We start from the raw sequence: 25,220 nt of genomic DNA, 5'->3' as shown, positions 1-25,220 counted from the left end.
GTGCACTGTCCCCTGTGGAGCTCTGGTGTTACAGACAACAGTGTCAGAGGTGCTGTCCCCCAGTCGGACACACTGAAGTCTCCCATTGAGGTTATCTGTAATCCACTCCTATCTTGATTAGTTTAATAAATAAATAACTAGATGGGAGAGGGGAACACTTATACAGATATTTCCAAAACAGAGAGAGGTACAACTGTGCAATAGCACCCCAGCCTCACAGCAAGAAGAAGGTGGAGTGATTGGACCAATCACAGGACAGCACTGTGGTTTGAGGAGGAAAGCACAAGACTAAAACTAAACAACAGACAGTGGTGGTACAGGTGAGAGCTGTCCCAGACTGATCATGTGAAGGGCTCCAATCAAGAGTGACACAAGTCTGTTTGGTTCCTGCAGATTTTCACTCACATTCTCTTGGTCAATTACAGGCATTAAATATCTATAAAGTGAATCTTAAGGTGTTCTTTCTACAGTCACAGACCTGTTTCCATCTTTACACAATATACAAGTTACAATACTGAAACATTTGACACCATGAATGAAACTAGTTTATCATTTCATGTAATCAGTACTGAAAGTGTTTCATGTTTTTGTAATTATATGACTTGGTTTGTTGAGATAGAACCTGTGATAAATGTTTAACATAGCTCAGTGTTACATCAGCTCAGTTGTTCAGTTTGTGGGAATAGAAGTGTTTAAAAGAAAAACAAGAATAGTACATGTTGGTGCACAGATGTCCTCAAGTGTTCCCAGCTCCTCATAAGGGCACCCATCAAAGCACCTATGAGGACACCTACAAGGGCACCCGTGAGGGCGGGTCACTGAAGCTGTTTGACAAAGGTGAAGGTGTGACAGTTGCCACCCCACCGGGGAAACTGCAGGTGCTCTGGATGGCTAGACCAGCCCTGCTTGTAGTGGCCCATGAGACGTGTGATGAGGTAAATAATAATAATAAAGCATCAGTTTTATATAGCGCTTTTTTGGACACTCAAAGACACTTTACAGAGCGTTATTCATTCACTCCATACCCAGTAGTGGTAAACTACTACTGTAGCCACAGCTGCCCTGGGGCAGACTGATGGAAGCAAGACTGCCAATCTGTGCCATCGGCCCCTTCGACCACCACCGTCACTCACACACACACCACTGTCATACTAAGCAATGAGGGTGAAGTGCCTTGCCTAAGGACACAACAGCAGTTTTTACAACATGGCACCCCCGTCGCTACTGATTTTCCCAGCGATCTCCCATCCAAGTACTAACCAGGCCCGGCCCTGCTGAGCTTCTGAGATCTGACGGGATCAGGCTTTGACAAGCCGGTATGACCACAAGGTTAAGATAGAGCAGGTAGAGCTATTGCTCCATCTGCTGGAGAAGATCAGCTTGCAACTTCATTAAGTTGTATAGAGGATTTTCCAAGGAACGAGAAATCCAGCGACTGTTTGTCCTTTTTCAAATGTTTGCGCATGCGTGAAACCACCCCCCCTCCCCTACAGCTCCCTACGTAGAAACGCCTTCTCCCGCCTCCTCACTACGCCAGAAACAGGTTTTACAGCCGGTGAGCTGCACATGACTTGTAAACAACTAACTACAGTGTTGGTTAGGCAAGGCGGAGAAGTGAGGAGCGGGGGGAGCGGGTGTGCGGACATTTCGTTCGCGGACGAGAAGTGAGGAGGCAGAAGAGCGGAGCAGGGAGAGAGGAGAGAGGAGAGAGGAGAGGGGAGCGGTGCGCGGAGATTCCGTGCCCGTAGAAGTGAGGAGAAGGGGGAAGAGCGGAACGGGCAGCGGGGACAGGAGTAGGAAAGGGGAGCAGAGAAGGTTGCGCGGAGATTCAGTGCGAATGAACTAGCTACAACACGCAGCAGCAAGCGGACTCTTTCTTTGCCTTGAAAATTACGTTTTCAGACATAGGATTCGCTTTCGTGTCCTGAAAAACGTTTGACTAGCTCTTGGAAATAAAGTACGTTTTCATAATAAGCAGAAGTTACCTGTCCAGGAGTAATTTGGCGACCAATGCGTCAGTCTTTAGACCCTGCGTTCTGCTTCAGTCGCGCCATCGCTGGAATGAATCTACAAGAATCACCTTAGTTTGGCTTCGCTGCTTTTCCCCTTGTCTTCTTCTTTCAGCGACCTCAAAAACGGACTTTCTTTTGCGGCTAACTGCTCCTGGATTCTTGTCGCCATCGCAACAAACTTTGTGCTAACTGCGAGGAAGATATAGGTCAAAAAAAGCCGCTAAGAACTGTTGCGTTGGTGGAGTAAACAGCGTCTGTGCGTCTTGCGTCTGTGGACTGCGTGACAGGCGTACGTAAACCACGTACCGGCGGCGCGCAGGCAGGTCAGTTACGCTAGAAACGTAGGGAGTTTGATTGATAGCCTGTCAGCTAACAGATAACGAGGCCGTGTCGTTATCTATTGGCAAATGTTTAGCTGGCCCCACCACGTCCAGAGTTGATGAATTTTTATTCTCTTTTTTTGGTCATCATAATTACAAGGCTACTGCACCTCTATAATGCTATCATTGACAACTTGAAACAAAAAAAAACAAAAAAAAAATCCTCCATACAACCTTTAAGTTAGAATGGTACTCAAAGCGCAGAATCAGTGTCGCGTTTAAACAATAAGGCAACAGTTTTAGCAGAATAGGCTTTTTTCTTTAACTTTTCTGCCTTCTGTGCTTAATTTATTTTCAGAGGTGGGTGTAGATCTTAGTTTATTTATTCAAGTAACTTTTTCTTTTTAAGAAATTGTACTTGTCAGAATAGCTTACATTTCTAGCTGCATACTTTTACTCCTGCTTGAGTCAAAAGTTATTGAAGTAACAGTACACTTACTTGAGTAAAAAGTAAAAAGTCTTCCACTGTAAATAAGTCGAAAGTGACAAAAGCGTTAGGTCACGATGTGAAATGATTTGAACATTGTGCTTCTTGCAGAGCTGCTTCAGATGGGCCTTAGCTTGACTCATTTTGGTGTCTGTCCTTTGAAAATACCAAATTGTGTATTAAGTAGTAGCATATTTAAGGTTTCACATGTTACGTCCCGACAGTTACGCTGTAAATTACTCTGACTTGAGTAGGCTTGTAGTTTTTTCTTACTTGAGTAATTTCTTGAACCACACATTTTCATTTCTACTTGAGTAATAATTACTTAGTAACGTTACTTACTTGAATACAATTTTTGGCTACTCTACCCATCTATATTTGTAGGCAATCCTGTTCAAATATCCAAACGCATATGTCTGGGCGCACATCTGTTGTTTCTTTTGGACTTCTACGGTGCGTTTAAAGTATTCGGTTACATCCCAAGTTCATGTCTTTTCCAAGTTTTTCCCTCAGACTTAACAACTTTCGAAGGACGGAGCAGAGGGAGAGACAGAGAGAGGCGTGGTCTACGATCCCTTTTGGTTTTTACGCACGGACGCAGCAGACGCTTCAGTCAGTGGAAACAGAGGCGAAAGAACGTCATTTTTCCACGAGATTCAACGCGGGTGACCTGCCAGGGCGTTTTAATAAGAAAAGACTGGAAGAGAAGAGTACGTAAAGCAAATAGAGGAACGGGTGTGCGTGCATCTCTGAGGCTGACGCACGGGGAATAGGTGAGTTCACGTTTTACGCTTGTTTTTAATGTATAACTGAAAAAATGCATTCCAACCGTAAATAGGTATGGAAATGGTATCACACGTCCAAGTAGCCTACGTATAGCTTGAATATGTTTTGTCATATGGTTCATGTCACGTAGCGCTGGATTTCGTGCGTAAAAGAAATAATTCGCCTATTTAGAAATCCGATCAAGTATTATCCAAATGACTGAAGGTGCATGGAGTTTAAAACACAGTGGAGCACTTCCTTAGTCTGAGAGAAGACTTTCAGGATTTGTATGTGAAACGTGTGAATGAAACATAACAAAACTCCGGGTATGACATAACATTATAAGATAGATCAGAAAATTGCGTAATACGGGCCCCTTAATACACCGCGGAGGGCCAAGCGATGACAGGAAGCAGGTGTCAGACATCACATAGTGCGACTTTAATAGAATACACCGACAGAATAAATGAATACATTAGTTAGTATACTATATGGTATGTTGGCTTGTGCTGGGGCTGTAATAAATCTCCCTATTGTTCCACACCTTCTGAAAGTATGTGGAGGTGAGGAGTAACAGATAATGCTCCAACAACAGACAGGATGTATTTAAAGCTCAAAGATTAAAATATTAGTACATACAGTAGGCTTAATGTCAAACTAAACAGATTTCTACTACACTATTTGTTCCCACAATATCTCTGAACTGAATTTGACCTATTTTTTCAGCATCTCTGGGTTAAACTTGTATATGACCCATCCTTCAGCGGCTGTGGGTTAAACGGCATTTAGCTCAAACTTTAGTGTCTTTAGTTAAACCTGCATGTGACCCATCCTGTCAGGAGCAGTGCGACCCATCTCCAGATCTTGAGTTAGTCTTGGTCAGGACTATCTTAGCTGGTGGAAGATTTGGCCTATTGTGCATGTAGAATAAAAAAAAATATATATATACAATTTGAATGAACAGAAAATACCATAATTCCACAATTGCACCAAATGTCCTGTGTTATTCTGCATAAAAACTGCTAACCCTGTAGTTTAGATCTGCACAAATGTTCTGAAAGGTGATTCTTGTATAGTCTTTTTGTCAACTCTTCTGGGCGCGTTTAAAATGTGAATCCTATTATTAAAACATGAATCGCAAATGTAATCACAAAGCCTTTCAGAAAATCTTGATATTTTCATGAATCCTTCAGCCCTAAAGCACACCTAGACAGAGAAGCATGCAAACTCCTCACAGCCCATGAGATGATGTATTATGCAAATATACGTGCATAAACTTAAGTTAAAGAGGGAGTACTATGCAAAATTTAGCCTTTTTGAGCTTTCTAACATGTTATAATGTTGTTCCATGACCAAAAACACGCATACATGCATGTTTGAGTAATCTATCTCAGGCCCTATCCAAACCAAAATCCCCAATTTTTTTATAGTTAGCTGTAAGATTCTGTCCAAGGTTCCGCCCACAAGCCTACATGATACAAAACAATGCACTACAGCTTGACAAACCTGATGTGATGGGATGCACACCGGCTGTAATGTGATAGTGCTCTGAAGGGGGGGTGACTTTTGATTCAGAGACTGCATAAAGAAGTGGACTAAGTGAGTGCGATGTCACCTGTAGAGTTCAGCGCCATTCAAATGAAGCTCATGATGCCAGCGGTTACAGGAGAGAATTTGGAGTCAGGCAGTATATTATGATTAGGATGTTTTAATGGACAAAATAGCGAGAAAAAAAAAAGGATCGTGTAGAGCAGGTTAACATGAACATTTTAAGATCAAAATGCTGAGGCTCACAGCAGCAGGTACAGAGAGAGGGGCCCCAATATTCAAGTGTACAAGTCAATGGGAGCCAGAGTCAGAAGGAGCCCGAAGAGTCGCTTGAGAACTTCCTATTTGGAACGCCATGACTAGTGCGTTAGCTTTATCCATTTATATATACAGTCTATGTTCAGAGCGTCAAAAACAAAAGTGACATATAAAAAATCTTTATACGTTGTTTTTAGCAAATGTCGCATATTCAGAACAATAAAAAGGAACATAATGCTTTAAATATACTTGAATTTGATTGCATTATGAGTGTGGCCAAAGCAGTTTTTGAATTAAATAGGCCTCATCTTTTTTGTGTTGCCATAGCTTTAGTTGTTGCAGCTTTGTTCAAACTGTGGGTTGAAGCACATTTCCAGGACGCACCAGAGGATGTCCTTCCTTCAGCCCAAAGGAAACCCAAGGTTTTGTTTTAGAGTTTTTTCAACAGAGGTGTTCAGGAATCCAATTGTTCAACTTTATTGCAGCGTTTAAATGAAAACAGTGTCATGTAATGTTAAACAGACTATATCCCTGTGAGCCAGATGTCCTCCCATTCTTATATATCCATGTGTGTCAGATGCCCTCCCATCTTCCTGTATCCCTGTAGTGTTAGACTTAGCTGGGGGCAGCTCAGATGTGTCTCTGCAGATGTTGTAGTGCATCAGATGCCCTCCTGTGTTGTGGTGTGGTTGGATAAATGCCGCGGGAGAATCCAAACTGATTCAATCCAACTATATTTGTATAGTACATTCTACAAACAAAAAGTGCTTCACATAGCAATGCAAACCACTTTACTTTAAAAAGAAAAAAATCTGTAGAATTATGTTTAATAAGGAGACTAATAGAATACCGTATTTTCCGGGCTATTAGACACGCTCTTAATTCTCTAACCGCATCAGAAAATGACCGCGCCCCAAAATCCAGAGCACCCCATACATGAATCCACTCAGGTGTCCCAGCACAACTTCAGTAAACTACAAAGCCACAATACCCGCAGAACACACAAACACACACGGAGCAGACAGTGACCGCGCAGCGAAACGCACCACGCACCCCCAGCTGCACTCAACACTCCACGCGGACGAGGAAAGAACTGAAAAAGCGAGTCCAATTTGCCACTTCTAGACACAACTGAACAACTGAGTCACTGCGAACACGCCGACAATCCAGCGGTCCCAGACAGCACCCTCCCTACACGCCACAACTGAACAAAGCCCAGAGTCACTGTGAACGCACCAAACAAAGTCCCACTCACCCATCACACTGTTGTGTTTCGTTTAAAGTTCGGTGTGGTTTATTTGTGAAAAAAGTTTGAAAATAGACCATTTAATGACAGTGCACCTTATAATCCAGAGTGTCTAATAGCAAATACGTTAAATAAATGAAATAATAATAATAAAACCAATTAACAAAAGTAATAAAATCAATACATAAAAACATTACAAAAAAAATGTAACAGATAAAAACAATAAAAAACAATAAATAAATAAATAAATAAAATAAAAGACACAGAAGACCACACAACTCACGCAGTGTTAAAAGCCAGAGAACAGAGAGACACTCCACTGGGGAGGCAGAGCGTTCCAGAGTTTGGGGCCGGCCACAGAGAAGGCCCTGTCCCCCCTGGTTTTAAGTCTTGTTTTTGGGGACCACGAGCTGGAGCTGGCCCTCAGACCTCAGAGGGCGTGTGGGGGTGTAAATTTGGATGAGGTCCGAGATGTATTGTGGGGCCAGTCCATTCAAAGCTTTAAAAACAATTAATAAAATCTTAAAATCAATTCTAAAACTAACAGGAAGCCAGTGCAACAACGCAAGAATTGACGTAATGTGATCGCGCTCTTTGCTCCCTGTTAAATGGACCCGGTTACTGATAGAAACAATCAGGGAAAAAAAAACATTTGTGGATTTTGGAGATTTCTTTTCAAAATAGCAGAGAATCATACAGAATAATTTTCTCTCAATATTCCAGTGTCTGAACGTGAACCATGAAGTTGTGATGAGTCTTTTAATGTATAGTTAAGTGTAAAGTAGGTCATAGCTGTAATTGCGGCACTTATTGTGTGTTGCTGTTGTTAAAGGCTCATTCACACACAGGCGCAGTGAGGTCATGTCTCTAAATCATACAGACTCTCACACACACGCACACCAACCCCCCACACCTCAGGGCCAGAGCTCCCCAAAACTATTAACAACTCACAGGACACTTATAGTGGCAAATAATCCTATACAAAAGAAAAAAGAAAGAAAGTTGAAATGTCTTGATAACGATTTTGATTTCAAGAAATGCTAGATACCATATTAAGTACCACAATGATCAGAAAAGCATTTTAATACAATAATATAATTGTATCAATCAAAGACAATTGATTTCACTACCATGTGGGTATTTTGGTATTGAAGAAGTATGATTATCTGATTAAATGTGGAAATATGGGAATTCCTGTAAGAGTTTGGAGCTTCGTTTGAAGATTCTGCAGAAATCCTCACTGTTTTTCTGTTCTCTGCATTATTTTTTTTCCCTTTTTTGCCAGTGTATTCATTTTGACGTGAACGGACCATGTGTTTCTCTGATGGTTAATCCACCTGTCAATCAAAGCCATCTGAAATTGCAGAGATAGGATACATTTTCTGACCCACATGTCTTTCTCAAATTACTGTTGTCAAAATGTGTGTTTTTTTCTGGACAGGTGTCGTGTGGTGTCATGTTTTTCAGTATCGATACTTGCTCAAATGAGTATCTAGTTTCCATACAAGTTTTGGGATTCATGAGTATAAACATTGTTCTTAGGCAGTGTTGGGAAGGTTACTTTTAAAATGTATTCCCCTACAGATTACAGATTACATATTACATACCCCAAAATGTAGTTTGTAACGTAATCTATTAAATTACTTAAAGTGAGTAATGTAAACTGAATACTTTGGATTACTTGATATTGTCATGCTTTTTAAAACGACATGAATGTAGCAACCACATCCTGAACATTCTTTTTGTTCTCTTCAAATTGTCTGTTGAGCTCAAGTCTCCATGAACAGACAGTTGTTTGTTGTAGAGAAGCAAAGATGAGGATCTTAACATAAGATCTTTTGTCTGCTAAAAGACAATAAAAAGCCCAGTCTTTCCTTAACCGTATTAAAAATATTGTTGATAGAAAAAATATTTCTATATGAGATCACTGCTGCCTTCAATTATGTCCACTCTACTATTAAAAAAAAATCATTTTCAGTACAAACATAAAGGCATCAGCCCAGTAAAAATCTGTAATATTTTATGTTTTTTACTCAAAATGATGCAGAATCAGATTATTAACAACGGCGATTATTAACGACCTCGTCCACTGTGTGACTGACACCACCGACGTTAACAAGACGTTTACACAGCTCTTATTGCCGCGTTCTGTTTGGGTTCTGACAATGAGTGGAATTACCAAAATAAAATTTTAAAAAAGGGATATAGCCCAAAATGTGAAAACAGGGAAATACTGCCATGTAATCCATTTATTTCAACAAAGTAACTCTAATCCAATTACCACTCACTGAAACAGTAACTGTAACCGAATACAGTTACTCATAATTTGTACTCTGATTACTTAACGCCGGTACTTGTAATCTGTTACTCCCCAACACTGTTCTTAGGTTATCTGTTTTTAATCAGAGCTGGGGACAGGTGTGAATCCTCAGGTGGAGTTTGTTGTGTAACTGTCAGATGCAGATTTGTTGACCTGGTTTATGGTTCATATCTCTAACATGTGGGCACAAAGGACAACGTGTTCTGTCTATATAAATAAGGTAATCTGTTATTGTAGCCACATTTGTCCTGGGGCACACTGATGGAAGCAAGACAGCCAATCTACACCATCGGCCCCTCTCACCAGTGTCATACTTAGTGATGTGAGTTAAGCGTCTTGCCTAAGGACACAACAACAGAACGGGAATTAATCCTCCGACTTTAGTGACTTTAACCACTGAGCCACTCTTGCCCTAGATCAGACCTGGACATTGTACAGCTTCGAGACCACATACGGCTCTTTGGTTGACTCTGACTTGCCTGTCTAAGATCATTTGGAATTGCAAAAAAAACATATTTCATAATTTGACCTCACATATGGACTAAAGCTGTATTGCTTTTATTTTAGAGGTGTTTTTTAATCAAATTTTTTATAAGGCAACCTCACTTTTTCATTGCTTAGTTATAACATAAACTCTTACCAGTCTTATAAGCTCATCAAAACAATATTTACTGCTTTTTATAAAGAAATACAATTCATATTATGCAGAATTGAATTAAAGGGCCCATCTCATGCAAAATCAACTTTTCAGAGCTTTCTTCTTCTAAGAGTGATGTATGGGCCTTGTATATGTGGTTTTTAGATTGGCTTTTTTTTTTTTTTTTTTTTTTTAACAAATTGCAGCGTATTTCTGCCACCCTCCCATGTGACAACGAACTACAGCCTGCTACAACGATGACACCTATGACGCGTTTGACTTAGCAGAAAGCGCTTCGTGTTCCTGTGTAATGGATGTTCCAAAACTCAAATAGTGCTTGTACATGTGCATAAGATACAATGTGAAAAGAGTTATTTTGCATGAGATGGACCCTTTAAGCATTTTGGCCCGACCCTAAACAATATTTTGTTTTTCATGTGGCCCCATGGAAAAAATAATTGCCCACCCCTGCCCTAGGTTCAACATCTGTGGATCATAAGTTTGGAGATTTCTTTCAATAACTGTGAATTTCCCATAGAGTTAAAAAGGGCCCTACCTTCCATCTGAAATCATGACATCACCAAATCTAAAATGTGAATCCAACCTGCTATTATCACACTCTTTCTTGTATTTCAACCATTAGTGTCAGTTGTTCAAAGTTTTTTCCCCAAATTGAACAAACAGTGACTTTGTGCATTGTGCTGGGAGCCTCGGTGGGCTGGCGTGTCCCTGGAGGACTGCCGTGCCTCAGTCCGTTTTTAGCAGAGTCCAGGGCGGAAACTGGTGGATGCTATTTTCTTCTTTGTTTTTGCCACGTTTTGACCAAAGTCACATTCCAGGGACATTCTTCCAGAGGAGAAGGTTAAGTCTGAGGACAATTCAGTGGAAAAAGATTCAGAAAATGAGAGAATCTGAGGACAGCTGTTGGAGCCTGAGTCAGGGCCGCTCACTGTCTGTGCATGCGGCTGATTCAGAGGAGACACATTTCACATGACAAAAGTGTGACAGACTTTGCAGCAAGTTCATGGTAAACACATTTTATCCATTTATTAAAGAGCCTATGTTATGCCAGTATCTGTTTCTGTTATAATGTTTCCTCATCACAAACATACCTGGAGCTGTGGTATGTGGTTTTACAGGAAGTGCTTCACTGTGTTTTTAAACTCCACACACCTTCACTAAAATCATTTGGATCATTTCAGCCCTGGAATTTCTAATCTCTCCTGAACTAAAGGTTAAAGATAGCTGAAAACTATCACTACATGGCATCATACGGTGGAACAGAGCATTTTGAGTTTTGGAGATGTAAACAGGCTCATAATAAAGGATTACTCAAACATGTGCAAATGAAAACACAATTTGAGGTATGTTTTTGATGAGGTTACAATATTTTAACAAGTCTTAAAGCTCACATTTGTCAAATTTGTGTAATGTAAGACCTTTTAAGAATAATTTATGGTAATCTTGTTGGTAATAAGCCTCCCAAATCTGAAATCTGGGGTTGTAGTCCTTTACATCAAGGGTATCAAACTCAAATTCACAGAGATCAAAATTAAAAACTGGGACTAAGTCATGGGCCAAACTAAATATTTATTGAAAAATTTCAACATCTGCATGTTTTCTCTTCTTTCGAACTATGTAATGTTAAGCCTTTTCTTATTAAAATAAATGTTTAATAATAGTTTTGCTTAAACATTGAAATCTGTAGCTGGCGGGAAAGGTCTAATACATATTTGATATGATCTCGCAGGCCAAATATAATTGTATCACTGGCCAAATTTGGCCTCCGGGCTTGATTTTAACATGTCTGCTTTAAATCAGAGAGTCCTTGGTGTAATAGTTGACCAAGATTTTTATTAGTTGACTAAAGATTCTGTTTTGGTGATAAGGATTTATATGGGACAACAGCCGAAAGGAAAAGTGAGTCAGTTAGCTGAAAATTTGGAAATGAATCACAAGTTAAATTTTTTCCAGAAAGACTCAGTTTCCTAGTATGATTTTACATGAACTCCCGATTCGTTCCCTTGTGAGTACAGTTTGTCAGATACACAGAGAGATACCTGATAGTTTTTAGATCTTTTGCCGCACCCCCCTTTTAGTCAATGTCTTTAGTCCAACAAGATTTCTTTCGATGACTAAAGCCCTACTGAACTGGAATTTAACTTTTGGATTAGTGGGTAAAAAGCTCTAGGAGTACCAGTAGTTAAAAGTAGTATAAGATGAAGTCATTTTAGCAATGTGGATGAAGTGTTTTGCCCAAGGACACAATGGTAGTGTGCTGCAATTGTAGCTTGAAGTGAATAAGTAGAGGTCTATGTACAGAAGTAAGTAGATGTGGATCCGTATCCTGTCTTCCTGATTCCAGAGGGCGTGATTGACAGGCGAATCAACCAGTAAGAGAGATGCAAGAAACTTACACAATGTTTTTTTATTTTTTTTTATTTTAAACAGAATGTGGAAGGCAGTGCAGTAGTTGTAGTAGTCCATAGACGTACCTTGTTTGTCCAGGTATTGTTACATAACCCCGGCGTCACACTGGTGCACTTGTTCTCTGGTCAAACACTTGGAGCTGTGGACATTAAAAACACATTTTTAGCTCTGGCTCTGTTCAAATGAATGGAGCCAGTGTGCGCAGTTTATTCTGGAGGTGTGGACCGAAACAACAGTGACCAGGCCAGAACAGGCTCATATAAACAGGCTCCTATAACAGATTCCTATAACACAATCCTATAACAGGCTCCTATAGCGCTGAAGGAGCTTGTATTTGGACAGAACTCAGTCCAGAGTTTTATGAAGTGAGTGAAACAGACGAGTAAACAAGGCTGTAAAACATAGAACATGTGTGAAGTCATGGCGCAGGAATGTGGTGAATTAGGTACATTTTACAACAGTACAAGTATGCGAAAGTCTTTGATATTAAATGTGCACTGTGTAACTTTTCCACATCAGCATTAAAATTGTTTTCAGATATAGAATGTGATCCTCCATATTCATTATATTGTACATTACCATGACATTTTTAAAAAGTAAATTCACAAATGTTGAACTTGGTCATTTTTATTAGTGTCTCGACCCAATAACTCACTGTATTACAACACAAATCAGCTGTGATGTCATCTGAAACCCAGTTATAGAGACTGCTGGGAATCAGGTGATACAGTGGAGAGCAAGTGGCAAAAATTGTTGTGTTCTGAGGCAAGACACTTCACCCACATTGCCTAGTATGAATTTTTCTTCAGTCTTCTGTAGGGCTGTCGCGGTTAGGGAATTTCTCCTGCGGTACGGTATAGCGGCTCAACAGTGCAATATACGATGATATTGCACCCCACCCCTCACCCGCCGAAGTTATAATATTTCCAGTGGCACTGAAAACTCTCTCTGATGATGCACTTGTTGTGCAGATGCACATGTACCTTGGTTATCATGTGGATATGGCGTGTAGTGGGAGAAGTAACATTTGGCGTGGAACAAGTGCCGCTGCATCTCTCCAGCTCTTACTGTGGCAGCTCGGGTCAGAGTCCTGCTCCAGGTCGGGTACCCACGGACTTAAGAGAGAGAGCCCCCAGCACGAGCATGTGGAGCAGGGGTCTGCAAAGCGCGATCAGGTGATGGTCGCACTTGCCTTAGTGCGGCGCGAAGCTCTGCGCCGGTCCTTTTGCCTGCGGTCACCCGGCGGTCTATGCGGGCGCATTTTAGTCCTGGGTTAGTCCTGGGCTAGTCCTGGGTTAGTCCTGGGTTATCACGGGCACAGGCGGTAACGGGTGGAATGTTAGCAGGTCCGGGCGGGAGCGGATCTCTAAAAATGGGTCCATGCAGTACTCTGGGTCGGGTCACGTTGGTCACGTGTAGGCATCATGGTGGCCCAACATGCACTGCGGTTGGCCTCTTAGTACCGCAATGATGAATTTTTGCAGTTATTGCGACAGCCCTAGTCCTCTGTCAGTCTGTCCCAGGGCAGCTGTGGCTACAATATTTAATCACCACCACCCAGTGTGGAGTGAACACCAGTACCCAAAACTGTAATCAGCTTAGTAGTAGTTAGTGTTGGTAGTAGTGGTAGTAGCTAGGGGTGTAACGATATCCAAGTCTTACAATACAATCTCATCACGGTATGAACCTCACGGTACAATATTTATTGCGATATCATGGGAAAGCTCACGATATGGTGGGGAGGCTCATGATTAGGGATGTAACAATATCCAAATCTCTCGGTACGATATTTTCACGATATACATCTCACGGTATGATATTTATTGCGATATTTTGTGGAGGCTAACAAAACTGTCAGTATGCTACTTTTTCCTCTTAAAATGCCTTGACAAGACTTAATCCAAAGAACTAAGACTTAAAAGTGTTAGAACTGTTATTTCTTCATGTAGTCTACACTGAAATGGAGCAAAGGATCATGGTCTATGTAGTTCCCTCTGTCTTTTTTTTTTTAGCTATTGCTGCACCATAACTCTTAATTTAAACAAAGAGACTTGTAATCCGATATATTGTGATGGTCCACGATATTATTGTGAGAACTTTGACTATACGATATCACGATATTTCGGTTATTGTTACATCTCTAGTAGAAGCAGTAGCTACTCTGGTGTCCAGAAGTAAATTTCCCATTAATTTTTTCCACAGACTTTCTGGCAAAAATTAAGATTAAAAGCTCAAAGCTAATCAACTACGTGGTAACCAATGACAACAAGACCTATAATCTTATGTTAGTCTGTTTCTGAAACTTTTTAAACCGCCAAACTATTAAACTATCTGCGATGTCTTTGAACTGTTAATATTTGAATTGTTTAAAGTGTATGGGGAAAATATATGAAAAATTTACTTAAGGAACAGGACTAAAGATGCATATGAAATTATTATATTTAAAAATTAAAACTTGATATATATAATAACTATATATATATATATATATATATAGTATGCTAAACTAAACCAGGACTAAACCAAACTAAACCAGATCACAGATGCAGAAGTTGTTCCCAAAGAGGACGTCCATTTTAGAGCTGTTTAGGGACTTCACTTCAGCCAGGGACTTTTTGACTGTTTAACCTGCTGCAGAGGAAATGAGGAAATTAAGACTCAACGTCCAATATCCTCCAGTAAATAGACCCGACCATAAAGAGACACTGTCCTGTTCATGTAAATATATGGATTAGAAGCTACATGGTCAAGTAGTTTACATATTAGGCCCATTTGTTCTGCAGTGTGAAAAGCACAGTTGAAAAGTAGGCTGTATTTTTTGATAGTTTTACACATTTGTAGATTTTGTGTGTATTTGAACAAAAGTTTGTCTTGTCCTAGTATAGACATATTGTTTAAAGCAGCTCATGAGGTTTGAAGTCTAATTAAAAAGTGTTTTATTGTCAGAGAATCAGGAAATGCACTGCTGGATGCTAGTTGTTGTTAGGATTGCTCCACACTGGCCTCTGAGAGTTGTGAAAAATGCTTATAAACTCATCAGGGTGAATAATAAGATAATCTGAATGCGTAAGAGGAGGACAGGTCAGGGAGGGTCAGCAGATCCTGTGGAGGAGCCAAAAGTGTCCCCGCTCTGTGTCCTAGAGCGTCACAGCAGTGTCCAGGGGGCACCAGGTGAACACAGCAGGAAAGGCCTCGATTTTACTCCGCTCTGGTGTTTCAGTCGCTGGTGAAATGGGCCATTCCTTCAAAGTGTTTACTCTAGAAAGTCTTCTGCCACATTTGCTGCCACATATTTTAGAAATAAAAACAAAATAATACTATTCTTAAAACTCAAATCTAATACTTCATTGCATTGTAGGGATAGTACAAGATTTCGTGACACATCTCGCGAGACAAAACTGCCACAAGATCGAGCACACATGAGGAAAATGATCTTGTGTGATTTCATTTGTGTTCACATTTCGATTGGACATAAAGGGTGACATGTTGGTAAGTTACATCTCTTTTAACAGTTCCGAAAAGCAGTACCAGAATGGAAACAAAAATATGAATCAAATCATTTAAAACATGTGAGCCCAAAATTGGAAACAGAATCGTGAAATGTATATATTAAGAATTATGTTAAAATCTCATCTTGTCTCGATCTCATGGAAATTGTGTCTCGTCTCATCCCTACTGCACTGTTACTTTGGGTTGGTGGTTGGGCACCCACCACCTGCTTGTCTCAACATCACCATGGAGATAGGTAGACAACAGACCCTCCACCAGAAAAGTTACATAGTGCTTCTTTAACAATACTTCAATAAAAGACATTTAGAGGCAACTGGACAAAGCTCCAAGGGGAGTTTCATCTTCCTGTTATAAAGATTTTAATGACTTTTTCCGATTCAAAAGATATAAATATGATATTTTCTTTGAAATTGTTAATCGCTATAGTAACAATTCTATTTTCTCCTCGCTTATTTAAAAAAAATGTGTGTGTACGTGACTATGTGAAGGCCATGGATTGCTTGTTGCCAGTTCATCTGCTCCACATGGATCTTCACGCTCTGTTACGTTTGAGAATGTGTAAGGTCACTCTGACTTTTGGATTATTCTCCTTGTCGTAAAACAGTGCACAAATTTGGATAAAGAAGTTTCACAGAAATCAGATAATACAAAGATGAGACACTCCTGACACAGTCCCTGGTCTAGCTCCGAATAAGGAAGTGGTTTAAAGCTGCACTGAGTAACTTTTCTGGTGGGGGTTAAGACACTTTTTTGGCACACTTTTTGAAAAACATATGTACGTAAATGGTAAAGTGCTTTTCAACTCCACCAGTGTACGCAGGGGGCGAGGTGGGTTAAGTGTCTTGCCCAAGGACACAACAACACAACGCATTCATCTGTGGAAGCTAGAATCGCACTGCCAACTTACTGCCGCCCCTACTACTTACTACTTACAGGCTCGCCTTTCCACCGATCCCCTGCTCGTCTTCATGGAGATAAATAAGAATAATGTCATACTGTGGAGCTTTCCAGTCAAAACTACAACATCTCCATGGAGACAAACACGTGCCTGACCCTCCACCATGTTACATAATGCACTTTTAAGAAGCTAGAAGTAGCTACAGTGGTTCAAGTAGCAACTATAGTTGGGGTGACAGTGGTTCAGTGGTTACAGCGTTTGAACACCAACCCATAGATCAGTAGTTTGATGACTGTGTCCTTGAGCAAGACACTCCTATTAAAAGTGAAATAGTTTTACCAACTGCATTTCTCAGTTATCTTGAGGTCGGTGCTCACTGGAACCCTGTGCCTCTACAAGCAAAACTGAACATCCCCACACATGAATACTTCCTGTTTGCAGATAACCCCTCTTCCTGTTCCATCATAGAGGGTCAACCAAAACATTCAACCAGTGTTGGGAGGAAGGCGTTATAAAAGTAACAAATTATTGTAATGCATTGCTTTTTGCTGTAATGCAGTAATGTAAGGCATTACAGGGGAAAAAACAGTAATATTTTACTTGGTACAAATGCCACTAACACGCGTTACAATGCAGTAAGTGGTGGGTTTTTCTTCATACAAATTCACTAAAATCACCACCATATCAGCAGCGGTGAAACACCGGAGAGGCGCCTGCATGGACTTGCCAGGTGACTGCCAGCTAAAGGACCGGTGCAGAACTCCGCTCCGACCTGGTTCAGTCCTGGTTCAGCTCTGGTTCAGTCCTAGTTTAGTTCTGGTTTAGTCCTGGTTTAGTCCTCAGTTCAGTCCTCGGTTCAGTCCTCGGTTTAGACCTAGTTTAGTCCTGGTTCAGTCCTGGTTTAGACCTGGTTTAATCCTGGATCTGTTCGGGTTCAGTCCTGGTTCAGTCCAGGTTCAGCTGTAGTTCAGTTTTGGTTTAGTCCTGGTTTAGTCCTGTTTCAGTCCATATACGGCCCAAAAGTTCAGCATCTTCACAGTTAGAGTGAGAGTAACTTAAAAGTAATGCAATAGTAATGTAATACCTTACATTTTAAATGCAGTAATATTGTAATGTAACTAATTACTTTGAAATGACAAGTCATAAATAACGCAGTGCAGTTTTGAAGTAACTTGCCCAACAGTGCATTCAACACACATTCAGCACCATTTGTACATTTATATTTATGTCAACAATAACCGAGATCTGACCAGTATATACCATTATATTCAGGATTTTTGCTCAAACATTCACACTTGTTTTCCCAATTTGGTCATTTTTTAGATTTAATATGTTATTCCTGGTTAGAATTTGGGCCATCACACTAGGGAAAACCGTAACTGTTACCTAGCAAAGCTCCTCTAATGTACTCAGAAATGATTATTTGACAAATACAAATATAAGAAAACACCTTTATTTTGCTGAAATCATGTTTCTGGTGTTTACTGTGCCAAATTTCTAAACAGAGTTCTTACTCTACTTCCTGTCATTTTCAACAGATTTCCTTCACAAATTGCTTATTATTTTGTATTTATGTTTACAATAGTTATAATCCCTCAAAATTAAGTCAAAATCAGAGAATCATAAATCATAAAAATCTGTCACAAGCACTTTAACTCTCCAGAATAGGCCAATATTTGGTTAGGGCTGACCACCTGTATTATGCAAAATATAATTTTTTGGAGCTTTTTACCATGTTGCAGTGTTGTTCCATGTGTCATCCATGCATGTTTGAGTAATTTAGCGATCTCTCCCGGGACGTATTCAAACCCTCTTTAGAGTTAGCTCCGCCCACAAGCCTACATCACCCAGGCTCCCACATCACAATCCTCCATAAATATACACAAACAAGATAAACAATACACTACAACTTGACAAACCTGATGCGATGTGCAATAATTTCATTCACAGGATGCATGTTATTTGTGTTGTGATTGCGCTCTGAAGGGGTAGTGATTTAATGCAGGGAGTAAAACGAATGGAGCATCAAAAACAAGTGGTGAATATAGCATTTTTGAGACAATAAAATGTAACTTGGCGATCTTTATATGTTATGTTAGCAGTTAATACCTCTTAGACGATAGACATAAAGCTTTATTTTAAGTCTTTAAAGTAAACAGGATTGTGGCTGTCTAAAAATAATTCATGTTGATGTTTCTTATGCAGAGAGGAGTGTACAGTATGGACAGTGTGAGTTTGGGTCCATAACTCTTGTCTCTCTCATCTCCCCCTCCTCTGTGGATGTCTATTTCAGTCCTGTGCAGTTTTCTGGTGGAACAATGCTTTTCCTTCCTCTTATAGTCTCCACTTTTCTGTTTTTGTTTAGTTTTCCTCAAGCAGCTGTAAATACGCTCTGCAGATGCTTTCTCTCATTGTGCCGTTAATTAGGAGCTTGCCAAAGTTCAGAGGTCAGGTTCATGTTCAAGAGTTGGATGACGTGATCATTTCAGATGGAGACAAAGGCCCATATAACTCTATGCGAAGTATTATCAGTAGTATGTGTAGTAGTACTAGTAGTAGTGCTAGTAGTACCAGTAGTGGTAGTAGTGGTAGTAGTAGTAGCAGTAGTATTGGCAGTAGTAGTAGCTGTAGTAGTAGCTGTAGTAGCGGTAGTAGTACTATTAGTAGCTAGTTGTAGTAGTAGTAGTGGTAGTAGTAGTAATACTAGTAGTAGCATTAGCAATAGTAGTAGCAGTAGTATTATCAGTAGTAGTAGCTGTAGTAGTACTAGTAGTAACACTAGTAGTAACAGTGATAGTAGTGGTAGTAGTAGTAGCAGCAGTAGTAATATCAGTAGTAGTAGCTGTAGTCATGGTAGTAGTACTATTAGTAGTGGTAGTAGCAGTAGTAGTAGCAGTAGTAGTAGCAGTAGTATTAGTAGTAGTAGTAGTAGTAGTAGTAGTAGTAGTAGTAGTAGTAGTAGCAGCAGCAGCAGCAGCAGCAACAGCAGCAGCAGCAGCAGTAGTTGTATCAGTAGTAGTAGTAGTAGTAGTAGTAGTAGTAGCAGCAGCAGCAGCAGTAGTTATATCAGTAGTAGTAGTAGTAGTAGTAGTAGTAGTAGTAGTAGTAGCACCAGCAGTAGTTGTATCAATAGTAGTAGCAGCAGCAGTAGTTGTATTAATAGTAGCAGCAGCAGCAGTAGTTGTGCTAGTAGTAGTACTAGTAGTAGTAGTAGCAGCAGCAGGAGCAGTAGTAGCTGTAGTAGTAGCAATAGTAGTCGTAGTAGTAGTAGTAGTAACAGCAGTAGTAGTAGTAGGAAAAGTTTAGTAGGAGGTGAGTCATAATAAAATGGAAAGCTGTAGTAGTAGTGGAACAAGTAACTGTTAGAATAATAGTAATAGTGGTAGTATTAATATCGTAGTAGTAACAGTTAGAGTAATAGTAGTAGTTGCTGTAGTATTTAAAAATCTGTAAATAAATTGTGGTACACTTGCAGTGTAAAGTTCCTAAAGACTCCATTAGCTCTGGTACAAGAACTTAAGTCTTTCTCTGTTTTTGAAAGAAATCTCCAAACCTCTGATCCATAAATGTTGAAACTTCTCATTATTTGTTTGGGATCGGCACCACAAACTTGTCATATTAAAGGTTCACTATGTAACTTTTTGGTCAGGGAGTCCAGCACCTGCTTGTTTCTAAGGAATGAATGTTCCACAGTGTGACATTCCACAGCTCTACCTTACATTTATTCAATTACAGGTCTTTTTATAGCTCAAAAATACCTAGAAACAGACATTCTGACTGTGAGCGGGGTCACCTCTCCACAGATCTGACCTGTAACTTGCTCTGGTTTGGTTTCTATGAAGTTAGAAAGGTTTACAGTACTATGAATGGTACACTGTGGAACATTCCAGACAAAGCGATAACATTTGTATGGAGAAAAGCATTTGATGGACCCTCCACCAGAAAATTTACACAATGCACTTTTAATCTTACGGTTTAAAGTTGTTTCTACTGACAACCATCACATCTTTGGGGTTGAATAATGGCACTATTGTGAAAAGACTATTTCACTTTTGTTTTTTATACCGACAGAGAAGACATTGAACTTTGTGCCAGTTTTTGTTTCACATGGATAGGCCCAGTAATTACAGAGATATGAGTCAAAACTGGGACTAAATTGGGACTGGAACAGGACCAAAGCAGAATTACCTAGAAGCAGAACTTAAGTAGAATTCAACTTTGTCAAAAATCTGGACTAAACCCAGACTAAAGTACATGGTCAAAACCAAACCAGCTCTAAAACTGGACCAAACCAGAGCTAAGCTTGGCAACACAGAAAAAATCAGAGCTAAACTCAACCAAATCAGAAATGAACCAGGATTAAACCAGGACTAAACGTATTTAACTCGTAACTTTTATTGTGACACGCGTTTGTATCTGACTCATGTCCTTTTATTCACAAATGACAATACTACTGATCCAGACCTAAATACAAAAATGCAAACCAATTTCATCTGATTTTTAGAATTTATAGTTTCAGAAATTCAAAGTTCCTCTCAAATGTTTCTCCCCTGTCCGTTGTTGTCGGCCCCTCCCTCCATTGTGAGCAGTGGACCCCTGCTGGACCCCTGCACAGCTCTGCTCTCTGCTCTCTCACTGTTCAAACCTAAACAATGAAATCTATTCAGACCAAAGACAATGTTTCTGTTTCATCTCCATTTTGGCTCCAGTTTAAAGTATTTGAGCCTTGTTAATCATGTGAAAATATAAAATTTCACTTCAGTAAAATGGTAATTATTGTATCTTCTTGCTTCAAAGGCCCTGTATTTAGCAAAATTTAGCTTTAAACCTTCTCAAAATCATACCTAGAGTTGTGTTTTGTTTTATTCACACATGGTTGAGTAACCCTTTATTATTAGTCTGTCTACATTAGGGGTGTGCAAAAATATCAAAATATCGATATATTGTATCATTTAATGTGATGATACCATCGATATTGTGGGCTGCTGTATCAATATATCGCCAAGAGTGTTTTTTTTGGTATATTTTACTAAAGTATTTTGTTACAGTGCTTCAGTTTAGAGGAAGGAAACTTGTTTATGCAACGCATTTGACATTTTCACTGTTTTGATGATTCAAATGTTTGTGTTTCATATGAACTTTGCACAAGAAGTGATAACAAAGAGCCATTATTTTTTTATTAAACCATGTTGAATCGATTTGAAATATATCATATTTAATTCAAAGTACACTGTATCGAGATAGGTATCGTGGCTTATGTATCAAGTATGTACCACTCACGATACGTATTGGCAACTTCTTTATGATACCCAGCCCTAGTCTACATCTCCAAAGCTCTGTTGTTCGTATTCACTGACCTCTTCTCTCTCCTTTCTCCAGGATCTGCCTGAGCCAAAATGGCAGAGCGTTTTGACTGCTCGAGCTGCTCTGAGTCTCTGTTTGGGAGGAAGTACATTGACGTGGAGCGCAGCCCTCACTGTGTGCCCTGCTACGACCGACTTTTCGCCCACACCTGCCAAGAGTGCAACCAGACCATCGCTCACAATACCAAGGTAATGCACTGTTATATAGGCCTGCACATATAGTACACCATTCTACACAGATCTGACCGTATATACTATTCTACACAGATCTGAGCTTATAGGCCTGGACATAGAGTAGACCTAAATAATAATAGGGCACAGGGACCGGAGTGAAGCTGTCTAAAGCCACAGTATTTGACATAAATAGTAATGAAATCAAAGTCCTTTTGTTTTTTATTGCACATGTAAAAACATGCTTCATTACTGTGAGCGGGCTTGCATCTCCATAAACCTGATTGTTATTTGGTCTGGAGGAGGGCCTTGTCTCGGTTTTTTACATGAAAATGTTGTTCATTTGGCTATAATTATATAATGAAATATATAATATATATTATGTATGGAAATATATAAAGAAATAATCTAAGCAGTAAGGTTTTAAGTCTCTGTTTCTGTGGAATCATGCAGGCGATGTGCCACCTCCAGAAAGTTACAAACTTCCTTTTAAATGAGGCTAAACAGTTGCTGCAAGATATTGGCATGACAACAACTGGAGCAAATTGTGTGAATAATTGCGGTGTTGCATTTGGAAAGAAAGGATTAACTGTGGATCATTGCAAACCATTTATAGTAAATGTTGTGAAGAAATCGGGTACAGCGCCTCTAATTACTCAAACGTTATACAAACAACTCCAAATAATTTAACATATCTTCATATTATAATCAGAATAAAATGTAACAAAGTAAGAAAAATAAGTATAATATCATCACTTTTGGGACTCCCAGAGGGTTCAGCCTTTTGACCATTATAATTATAACTGAATGTGCGGTAACTGCTAATAAATGACAAATAGAAACAGAAGTCTTGACATGAGGCCAGTGTAAGGTTTAATAGTCCTCTGTTCCTGCATAGATAATTTTTATCGCCCCCTCTGGTTTCCTGTGGTACCACACTCGTTCACATTCATTTAGTGTGAGTGATGCTTGTCACGGCCTGCCTCTGCCTCCTCTGCAGTTTTAACCTCAAAAACACAGTGTGTGCCCCGGCTCTGGGACCATTTAACACAACACTCTGGAACTCGCTGGAAACTATGCAGCGGTGTGGCCTTCAGGGAGACACGCTCTGCTGAACAAAGCAGACATTTTAATAGGGCGGAACAATTTTGGTCAAAAATCTGAGAATTGTTTCTGATGAGCATTGTGATTGTGACTAGATGTGTGATATATATTTAATAATAGGATTCGGATTTTTGTTGTGATGCATTATTACTGTGAGTAGGGAACCCAACTCACAGTATGTTTTTCTATGTATATTTGATTAAAAGAATAACAGTTTAATGCAACAACATCTCCACTGAGACAAGCGGGTGGCAGGCCCTCCACCAGAAAATGTACATAGTATATCTTTAACTTTCATAGTGACATCAGTGCAGATTTGAATTCTTATTAGTTTCTATGCTATTACAGCTATTGTCTTTAGCCTTGTTTAAAGTACTTTACTCAAATCCATCCCCCAACTAATGATAATAATGTCTAAAGCCAAACATTAAAACTCATTTCCTTTTCTATTTGCGTAAAGGGTCAGAAACATACACATATATTCTTTTTATGGTCTAATATTTAATGCTTTAAGTGCCAGTCCTGTGTTAAAGTGCTTTACGGGGCAGTAAACCTGTCGTGTGTGTTTTAAACTGTTTTATGAGACCAGTCCAGTACCACCACAAGCTCTGTGTCTGCTGCATGCTCCTGGATCACATAGTCCTGGGGTTTAGGCCTGGTCAAGACCTGGTTTTCATCCTGGTTCAGTCCTGGTTCCGTCCTGGTTCCGTCTTGGTTCCGTCCTAGTTTATTCCTGTGTATACGTCTCTTCACAGGAGCTGTTCTATGAGGACCGGCACTACCACGAGCACTGTTTCCGCTGCTCTCACTGCGGCCGCTCTCTGGCCCAGGAGCCCTTCTCGAGTCTGGGTGAGAGCCTGGTCTGCAGCGACTGCTTCTCCAACGAGTTCTCCTCCAAATGTGTGGCCTGCGACAAGAACGTCATGCCAGGTAATATATACTGTAGCAAAATATCTTTTTATTGGTCAAAAATAACATGACAAACTTTTTTTTTTACTATGAGGGGGCTCACCACAGATATGACGTGTAATGTGGCCAGGTGGTGTCATTTACTCCAAGAGATAGACCGCTAACATTTTAGGAAAGTTCTCCAAGTGTCATAGTTTAAGAGTAACTTAACCATAACCGAGATTACTGCTGGACTACACCAGAACTGAAGCACTGATGTGAAACAGGACTAAACCAGGACAAAACTAGACTGAACCAGAACTAAACTAAAATCTAAACTGGAAGAAAAACATGACCAAACCAGGACTTCATCAGGAATAAACAAAGATTAAAAAACTAGTAAGGAAAGGCAATACATCATTACTAAGGGCTGGTACTTAACTAGGACTTAACAAGGACTAAATCAAGACTGCAGGACCAAATTAGGACTAAACCAAGACTAAATTAAAACTAAACTAAAGCTGGAAAAAATCTGGACTTAAGCAGGAACTAACCAAAACTAAAAACTATGCCTAAACAAAGAGTAACCTTAGACTACACCAGGACCAAAGAACCATGCAGGAACCAGAACAAAACCAGGACGAAGCCAGGACTCAGGACTAAACCAGGACCAAACCAGGACTTAACCAGGACTTAACCTGGATGTAACCTGGACTAAACCAGGACTAAACCAGACCTAAACCAAGAGTAATGCTAGACTAAACCAGGACTATACTGGAACTTAACCAAGACTAAACCAGGACTAAACCAGAACTAAACCAGAACTAAGCCAGGACAAAACCGAGAGTAATCCTGGACTAAACCAGGACTGAGGACTATACTGGAACTAAACTTGGACTAAACCAGAACTAGACCAGGACTTAACCAGGACTAGACCAGGACTACATCAGGACTACATCAGGAGTGAACAAGGACTGAACTAGGACGAAAAACCAGGACTAAACCAAGAGTAATGCTGGACTAAACCAGGACTGAGGACTATATTGAAACTAAACTTGGTCTAAACCAGGGCTAAACCAGATCTAGACCAGAATTTAACCAGGACTTGACCAGGACTACATCAGGATTGAACCAGGACTGAACCACGACTGAACCAGGACTACACCAGGACTACACCAGGACTGAACTAGGACTAAAGCAGGACAAAAAACAGTTGAGTTGTGACTAGTGTGTAAACAGCTCCTCTTGCTCGTGTCTCTCTGG

At 40.0% G+C, this 25,220-nt stretch overlaps 1 protein-coding gene across 1 annotated transcript in view; it reads left to right on the top strand.

The window, feature by feature from the left end:
• The first annotated feature begins 861 nt into the window (after positions 1–861).
• fhl3b (four and a half LIM domains 3b) overlaps positions 862–25,220 on the top strand; it is a 29,906-nt gene continuing 5,547 nt past the window's right edge. Inside the window, exons 1-4 of the mRNA XM_020923770.2 lie at positions 862–935; positions 3,321–3,592; positions 21,811–21,983; positions 23,825–23,999. Of these exons, the coding sequence (XP_020779429.1) occupies positions 21,828–21,983; positions 23,825–23,999 (331 nt within the window). The 5' untranslated portion in view covers positions 862–935; positions 3,321–3,592; positions 21,811–21,827. The remainder of the gene's footprint in view (positions 936–3,320; positions 3,593–21,810; positions 21,984–23,824; positions 24,000–25,220) is intronic.

This window comes from Boleophthalmus pectinirostris, unplaced genomic scaffold (genome assembly GCF_026225935.1).
Source record: "Boleophthalmus pectinirostris isolate CB_2022bp ecotype Guang Dong unplaced genomic scaffold, ASM2622593v1 HiC_scaffold_21, whole genome shotgun sequence".
In the NCBI taxonomy this organism is placed as follows: Eukaryota; Metazoa; Chordata; class Actinopteri; order Gobiiformes; family Gobiidae; genus Boleophthalmus; species Boleophthalmus pectinirostris.
This window is presented reverse-complemented; position numbering and strand designations above follow the sequence as displayed.